The sequence below is a fragment of the Lontra canadensis genome, unplaced genomic scaffold (genome assembly GCF_010015895.1).
Source record: "Lontra canadensis isolate GAN:19392208 unplaced genomic scaffold, GSC_riverotter_1.0 scaffold53, whole genome shotgun sequence".
In the NCBI taxonomy this organism is placed as follows: Eukaryota; Metazoa; Chordata; class Mammalia; order Carnivora; family Mustelidae; genus Lontra; species Lontra canadensis.
In genome coordinates this window covers 8,643,673-8,652,507 of record NW_022631047.1, presented here as the reverse complement: position 1 = coordinate 8,652,507, position 8,835 = coordinate 8,643,673, and the positions used below count along the sequence as shown (strand labels likewise).

The 8,835-nt window shown below is 40.4% G+C and overlaps 1 protein-coding gene across 1 annotated transcript; it reads left to right on the top strand.

Annotated features, from left to right (window-relative positions):
- Nucleotides 1-311: 311 nt before the first annotated feature.
- Nucleotides 312-8,283, top strand: C3AR1 (complement C3a receptor 1). The gene is made up of 2 exons (XM_032874670.1): nucleotides 312-391; nucleotides 5,417-8,283. Exon 2 carries the CDS (start codon nucleotides 5,429-5,431, stop codon nucleotides 6,875-6,877), a length of 1,449 nt encoding a protein of 482 aa, XP_032730561.1. The 5' UTR covers nucleotides 312-391; nucleotides 5,417-5,428; the 3' UTR covers nucleotides 6,878-8,283.
- Nucleotides 8,284-8,835: the final 552 nt, after the last annotated feature.

Sequence of the window (8,835 nt, the reverse complement as noted above, 5' to 3'; positions counted from 1 at the left end):
CATAGCATAGGGTCATGTGTATGTGTTTCTAAAACACAAGCAAAAATCTACCAAGTGAGAAGCTTATGTGCAGAAATACTCTCTCTTTAGCCGTATTCTGTGTTCTGCAGAAAACAATTATGCCCTCCCACTTCTGCTTTTTTTTTTTACTTTTCTTATCTGAAACACTGAGGAGTGACTCACTTCAAAACTCATCCTGTGAAGTCAGATAGTAGTCAAAAGTGTGGAGTTTTCCTCTATCACCAGAATCGAAGAGAGGGAAGAGGAAGTGCTCAGCAGATTTCCTAAACATACTTCATAGCTTGATTGTGGGTAAGTGTGAGACCCACACGGGATTTGTGGCGACCTCCAGACCTGTGCTGAGGCCGTCAGCTACTGTCTCAGGGTTTTGGTAAGAAAACCTACATTCACCAGACAACTTGTGCTGCTTCTGCTTATTATTGATAATGATTTGAGGGTCATTATCTCCTCTTCCCCCATTCTTTCCCCAACTTTTCTTTCTTTGGTTTTATCTCCATATCCACCTTTCTTTTACTAAATATCCCATGTTCTAAATTATCTTCATTCTTCGTATTTCCATTCTAGAACAAATAGTGAATTTTATGCCATTTTTTCCTCTTAAATCGGCTGTGTGTCTCTTTCTGAATTTTGAGACCAGCTTTTCACAATAGCTAATTCTTCAAGTCAGTTGCCTTTTTATATATATTTTTTTCTCACTCCTATTTCCTCTTTTTTTTTTTATTCTTTTGCTTATTCTTTTTTTTTTTTAGATTTTATTTATTTATTTGACAGACAGAGATCACAAGTAGGCAGAGAGGCAGGCGGGGGGGTAGGGGGGAAGCAGGCTCCCTGCTGAGCAGAGAGCCTGATGCGGGGCTTGATCCCAGGACCCTGAGATCATGACCTGAGCCAAAAGCAAAGGCTTAGCCCACTGAGCCACCCAGGCGCCCCTACTTATTCTTTATTGTTACCAACTCTGTCTCCCTATCATTAGTATTTGATTCTGGAATCTACTTTCTTGTCCTGTTATAACTGAATTTTAGTTTCAGGAATGTCTTTATCCTTTTAACTACTTTTGGCCAATGTAGTATTGAAAACTAAAAAAGAAAGAAAGAAGGAAAGAGAAAGAAAGGGTTCTACCAGTGGCAAATGTAGAGGTATCTTTCAGCCAAAACACTTGGAGAAATGTAAAAAGTGATCTTGTTCATTCTGAAAGATTTTTAAGACTGATTTATACATACTTTCAAGGCAGATGATATATGATATTTAAAATATAGTTCATACCTATGGCTCTATTTATATTAGAATCTTGCTCTTTTTTAATCTTTTTTTGAAATATTTATTTATTTATTTTAGGGGGGAGAGAGAGCACAAGGGGGAGTGGGCAGGGGCACAGGGAGAGAATCTCCAGCAGACCCTGCCCAATGCGGGGCTTGATCCCATGACCCTAAGATCATGATCTGAGCCAAAATCAAGAGTCAGTTGCTTAACAGAATGACCCACCCAGATGACTTTCTTTTCAGTCTTTATTACTTCAGTTTGCGCAGCTCTCGGTAACTTTCCCATGTTATTGTTAATAATAACAATACTGAAGCCTTTTTAGTTCTGTGGTTCTTTGTAGTAGAAAGATTATTGGACTTAAGATCTTATAACCCTCCTAGTTGTGAATATGTGACAGTCCCCTAATTTGCTGAGTTTCTGTGTCAAAAACTGCAAAATAAAACTAGAGACAAGGAAAAATAATTGCTATGTTTCTTTTCAGTCCTAGCTTCTCTGATTCTATCCTTCTCTCAATACTTCACAGATGTTGGCATGACTATGTATACTGGAGCAGGACAGTGGACCAGGGTAGCTGCTGTGCCCAGCAAGGAAAGAAGGGGTCCTGATAAGACTTGAGTATTTGAGTGCATAAGGCTACAGAGAGGGAGAATGAGAATCACTTCTTCTTTTCTATTATTTTGTTGACTCAGTTATTTTAACTTCTGCTAATCATGTAAGACCCTATGACAGCATTTGGTTAGCTCAACAGAATTCCAAGTCATGAAAATATTTTGGGACTCTATGAAAGGAATCATAAAATGCTATTATAGCCAGTAAGAACTGGAAACTGGAAACCAAAAGGGAAGTTAGAAGAGACAGCGTATTTAATGGATTAAGTGGACAATAATAAAAAATTTAAATTTAGTTGAAAAAGAAAATAACGTAAACCCCAAACATGAACATCCATGCACTGAAGTCATCTTTGATCTTTATGTCATAGAATCCATTGTGCTAACTTCGGTAGAACAAGCACTTAGGTAGAAGACTCATTTTTACCATTATGAAATTTAAGGCCAGAATAATAGATAAGACAGCCATGACAATAATTATAATACAGGAGCGCCTGGGTGGCTCAGTTGCTAAGCGTCTGCCTTCGGGTCAGGTCATGATCCCAGAGTGCTGGGATCAAGCCCTGCATCGGGCTCCCTGCTCAGTGGTAAGTCTGCTTCTCTCTCTCCCACTCCCCCGCTTGTGATCCCTCCCTCGCTGTGTCTCTCTCTGTCAAATAAATAAATAAAACCTTTTTAAAATAATAATTATTATAATACAAGGCAAAATGCTTTGCTGCACAGAGAATATGAAATGGAGATTCAACACATATACACACACACAAATTTAAGAGGTTGAAGAACTAATTTCTTATTGAGACTTTAAGAGGAGATTTCGAAGAAGAAGAACATTTGAGCTTATTTTGAGGAATGGCTAGAATTTCAACAGGTAGAGATTAAGGATGCAGGACAAAGGAGGTTAAGGTGAAGGACATAATTCCCGACAGAAGTAAACAGCATTAGCCAAAATAGTGAATTGTTCAAGAAAGCTATAAAGTAGGGTGCATTTACGGGAGTCTTCGGAATTAGGGGACGGTAATGTCAAGAGGCCAAGAGAATGGAGTTGTTGATAAAGACAGAGAAAAAAGACAGATGTTTGGATTTGTTATTTAGAAATAATTTTAGAGGTAACTTTAGCCCAGTGATGGGTCAGAAGACAAATTACAAAGTGTTAAAAAATTACAAATTACAAAGGTTAAAAAGTGAGTGGTGAGAACAACAGACCGACCCTGAGACAAGCTAGCATCCCTGACAAACTATGTTAAAAAAGGAGAGAGAGAGAGAGACTTAAACATAACATTTGGATGCAAAGTGTGATCCTAGATTGGCTATAACTGTGGATCAATCAGCTACAGAAGATGTTTCGGGGCAGTGAGAAAAAAACTACATCTAGAAAAAACTAGGCAAAGACTGAGTATTCCTTAGGGTAAAATATTACTGCATAATGTGGAGACTAGCTGAAAAAAGGAAATCAGTTTATACAACAATATGCATGCCAGTTCATAGCAGCACTGTTCACAAGAGCTAAAAGATGAAAACAATTCAGATGTCCATCAAGAGATGAGTGGCGGGACGCCTGGGTGGCTCAGTTGGTTAAGCAGCTGCCTTCAGCTCAGGTCATGATCCCAGCGTCCTGGGATCGAGTCCCACATCGGGCTCCTTGCTCGGCGGGGAGCCTGCTTCTCCCCTGCCTCTGCCTGCCATTCTGTCTGTCTGTGCTCGCTCTCTCTCCCTCTCTCTCTGACAAATAAATAAAATCTTTAAAAAAAAAAAAAAGAGATGAGTGGGTAAGCAAAATGTGAGGTTTACATTAAATGGAATATTATTTAGCCTTAAAAAGAAAGAAATTCTGACATATGCTACAACATGGATGAGCCTTGAGAACATTTTGCCAAGGGAAATAAACCAGACACCAGAAGACAAATGCTGTACAATTTCATTTATATGAGATGTCTAGAGTAGTCAAATACAAATAGTAACAGAGAGTAGCCTGGTGGTTTGCCAGTGGCTGGGGGAAGAGGTAAGTGGGGAACCATTGTCTAATAGAATTAGAGTTTCAGTTTTACAAGGTGAAAAAATTGTGGAGGTTAATTGTATAGTAACGTGAATATACTTGATACTGCTGAACTTTATACTTAAAAAAATGATTAGAATGGTAAATTTTGTGTTATGTGTATTTTCCCATAATTAAAGAATTTTTAAATATGCACAGACTAATCAAGTTTTGTTAAATTTTAATTAAGAAAAATATGGATGCACATATACATATATGTATATATGCAAATATATGTGTATATATTCATGAATAACTTTTTTTTTAAGATTTTTTTTTTATTTGACAGAGATCTACAAGTAGGCAGAGAGGAAGGGAGAGAGAGAGGAGGAAGCAGGCTCCCCACTGAGCAGAGAGCCCGATGCAGAGCTCGATCCCAGGACCCTGGGATCACGACCTAAGCCGAAGGCAGAGGCTTTAACCCAATGAGCCACCCAGGCACCCCATGAATAACATTTTTAAAAGACAAGAAAGAAATGACGGGTATTGAGGGAATCGATGCTGAGAGGGTAAACAACTCTTGAGAAATTTGAAAGCAAGAGGAAAAGATGAGGTTATATCTAAAGACGTAACTGGGGGCGGCACCTGGGTGGCTCAGTTGGTGAAGCAGCTGCCTTCAGCTCAGGTCACGATTAGAGAGTCCTGGGATTGAGCCCCACATTGGCTCCCTGGTCAGCAGGGAGCCTGCTTCTCCCTCTTCTCCTTGCTCATGGTCTCTCTCTCTTTCAAATAAATAAATAATCTTTTTTTATTTTTTATTAAAAAGTAAAGATACAACTGAGTCTACATTACCTTTTTTGTGGTAGTGAGTCATTGAAAATCTGGTGGAGGGATTGGATGGCCCTTCTGCCCTCATAGAAATGGAAATATGCAACCTTAAAATCTTACATACTGTTTGAGGTGGTGATGGAGCTCCATAAAGCCTTTTTGTGGATCGAAAGCTGGGAACCTCTGGTCTAAAGTTATTGTTCATCCATTTAGCTTATTTGGTTTTTTTTTTTTGTGTCTTGTTTTGTTTTCTAAGATTATTTATTTATGTGACAGAGAGAGAGAGAGAGCATGCACAAGCAGGGGGAGTGGCAGGCAGAGGGAAAAGCACAATGTGGGGCTTGATCCCAGGACCCAAGGATCATGACCTGAGCTGAGGGAAGACACTTAACCGACTGAGCCACCCAGGAGCCCTGCTTGTTTTTAGTAGGGAACACTGGGTAAGGAAAGGAACGAGTGCAGAATGTCATATTGTAATTGCAAGAAAGAGGAGAAATGTACATTGACAGGGACTTCCAAATGAAATTATGATTTCGGTACACATTTAAATTGATATGGTAGATTTTAACGATCATAGAATGTTTTCATGTGGTCCAGGGTGAAGTTAAGGAATACAGACTAAAACAGGGGCCTCTGTAGTCTACAGCATTATGTGGGAGGGTTGTAATTCTAAGGATATGCTTTTTAAGAAAAAGATAGTTTTTAATATTATTGCTTATATTTTTAGAGAAGTTCAGCAATGGAGCCTTCCTCCGCTGATAACAATTCAACTGACCTACCCTCACAGCCCTGGTACGAACCCCAAGTCATTCTCTCCATGGGCATTCTCAGCCTCACTTTCTTACTGGGGTTGCCAGGCAACGGGCTGGTGCTGTGGGTGGCTGGCCTAAAGATGCAGCGGACAGTGAACACCGTTTGGTTTCTCCATCTCACGCTGGCCGACTTCCTCTGCTGCCTCTCGTTGCCCTTCTCCCTGGCTCACTTGGCGCTGCAAGGACACTGGCCCTATGGCTGGTTCCTGTGCAAGCTCATCCCCTCCATCATCATCCTCAACATGTTTGCCAGCGTCTTCCTGCTGACTGCCATTAGCCTGGATCGTTGTCTTTTGGTCCTCAGGCCAATCTGGTGCCAGAATCACCGCAAAGTGGGGACAGCCTTCGCTATCTGCGGATGTATATGGGTGGTGGCTTTTGTAATGTGTATGCCCGTGTTCATGTACCGGAAAACATTCGCTGTAGATGACCATTACATGTGTGGCTACAATTTTAGTCCCTACAGCTCCTTTGGTTATTCAGACTTCACCAGTGATCTACTGGAAAATGGGTCTCTTGACAACTCCACTGTGCACCTGCCTGGAGAGATGGGTGAGGGATTAGAGTCTTTCTCTTTACAAACAAATGATCTTCCTTGGACAGCCACCACTATCCTCTATTCTCAAACATTTCAAAGACCTTCTGGAGAGTCACTCCCTGTGGATTCAGCTAAATTATCTAGTCAATATCCATATTATAATTTTCTTGCTAGTAAGGTCTCATCTATAAGCCCCAGTGGGTTTCCTATTGAAGATCGCAGAACTAACCCACCAGATAACTCTGATAGTTTTCTCTCTACCGATTTAGAGCTTTACTCTGGTACTTCCAGCAACTCCTTATACACATATGAGCTATTCCAAAATCTCCAGGATCATGATCTAGGCCAGTTTTCATACAACAATCAAGTACTAACACCCCTGATGGCAATAACCATCACTAGACTAGTGATGGGTTTCCTTCTGCCCTTTATGGTCATGATGACCTGTTATGGCCTCATTATCTTCCGAATGCGACGCGGCCGCTTCACCAAGTCTCGGACCAAAACCTTGCGAGTGGCCGTGGCTGTGGTGGTTGTCTTCTGTGTCTGCTGGGCTCCATACCACATTATTGGAGTCCTATCATTGTTTTTTGACTCAGAAACTCCCTTTGGAAAAGCTCTGCTGTCTTGGGACTACGTGTCCGTTGCTCTAGCATCTGCCAATAGTTGCTTTAATCCCTTCCTCTATGCCCTCCTGGGAAAAGATTTCAGGAAGAAAGCCAAACAGTCCATGAAGGGCATTCTGGAGGCGGCTTTCATTGAAGACTTCACACACCCTACCAGCTGTCCCCAAAGCAAAGTCTTTTTGGAAAGAAACCGTATCAGTACACCTGTGTGAAGATACGGAGCTGTGGACCCAAGCCAAGGTTCTTAGGTATTCACCCAGTGTGACATGTTTCTGAAGCAACGAGTGGTATTGTGAGCAGGGGATTCCAGAAGCCATCCAAGAATCAGTCCATAGGTTCTCAAAGTATGGTCTGAGACTAGAAGCATCTGCAACACCTGGTAATTTGTCAGAATCACCTAGAAACTTGCTGAATCGGAATCTCCGGGGGTGAGGCCCAGCAAGTGTTTTAATGAACTCTCATGTTTCTGATGAATGCTAAATTTGAGAATCGTCCCCCAAATTAGTCTATTTCTATCCCAAACTAAGCCAGTGAGATCAGGGAGAACCCAGTCTGTTTTAAAATGATTTTTCCATCATGAACTTTTTTCTTTGGGAGTGTCCAAATCCCCTCCCAGATGCAATTTAAAACCATTTTGTCTAATCTCACATGAGTGAACAATGATCGTCTCTTTTTGGCTTTGTTGTGGGGGTGGTGATGTTTTCAAATGAAAACAAGGTGCAAAAAGACAATGTCCACGAAAACAAGCAGTTATGAGATGCAGTCTGGAGCACAGTACAATGTCAGATGTTTGCTATGTGCAATATTCCTGGATACGGGACATGGGAATTCCACGTTTCCATTATTACAACTGAATAGGCATCTACTATGTAAAGACAGGCTACTAAGGCATCTGAAAACGTACTCATAAAATGGCACGTAAGCTGTGGTTTGGGGAGTTTTCTATTTGTTTACTTAGTCTGCCTTTTGATAGAACCATCTCTCTTCCATTCCCTTTCTTAAGCTCCTTTATTCCCTTATTTCTCCCCTACCTCTAAATCTTCTTCTGTATTAGACTTTGTGCACCTAATAACCTCTAATTTCTTAAGATTCAAATTGCTCCCCTCCTCTTGCTTGAAACTAATGTTCCCTGAGAAACTCATTTCCAGTGAGAAGAGGAGGGTAGAGGATGGAGCAGTAACCCTTGAATTCACTGCACAGCGACTGAGTACCCTCCAGGAATACTGTCAAACTTTGTAAAGCACGGCTACGCTTGTGTATCATTCACCAAGTATATCTTTGGGTTTTTGAAATGAATTTTTATCTTTCCCAAAGTAATAGATGCACATAATTTAAAGAGAACCCAAGGCTTATAATGAAATATAAAGTTTCCTGCCCCTCTCTGCCCAACCAATCCCTCCTCCCACTCCCATCTCCCAGAAATAACACTTGCAACAATTTTAGACATTTCTTCTGATATTTACCATGACAATCATGTGCTTATGCAGCTAGTTTTCATATACACGATAACATCACTTCTTGTCTTGAAAGATTAATTTTATCCACATTCATATTTTTTACTTATCATCATCCTAATATTCATTAATCACCGTACTTCAGTTGGCTCCTGACCACACTTTCTTCTGTGGATCCATCCCAACCCCACATACAGCTTTCCTTCCATTCTTTCATTCAAAAAAAAAAAAAAAAAAAAAAAAAAAAAAAAGGTTATTTAACCCTATCACCTTCTCATTTGTCTGTGTATTTAAACTTCATTGTGTTAAACTTCTAAAATCTCAGGGTTTTTGTACTATAATATAGCCTCCCCTGGGTGGAATATAATTATTTAATCTAAAAAAAGGAGAAAATGAGATGTTTTAGACTTGCAAGGCACTATTATTTGTTCAGTGACTGGGGTGAGGACTACAAATAAGTAATAATGTGCTATGCAGAAAAATTGTAAATCACTGAGAAGTCGCTCAGGTGTGAGGTAACAATGTGTGCCATGATGTAAGATTTGCAATGCCGCCTTCCAATGTAATCTTCTTATGTATTTGATATGAATAAATGCTTGCTTTCTTGTGGTTCCTTGTGAGACTGGGATTCATGGATCCTCTTAACTGTTTGACACTCAGAATATGTCATAATCTCTAAACATACAGCAAATCATAGTAGGCAGCTGGAGGCTTGC

Excerpts from the sequence above, each read along its gene's own strand:
- C3AR1 (XM_032874670.1), top strand. The coding sequence starts at position 5,429 with ATGGAGCCTTCCTCCGCTGATAACAATTCAACTGACCTACCCTCACAG.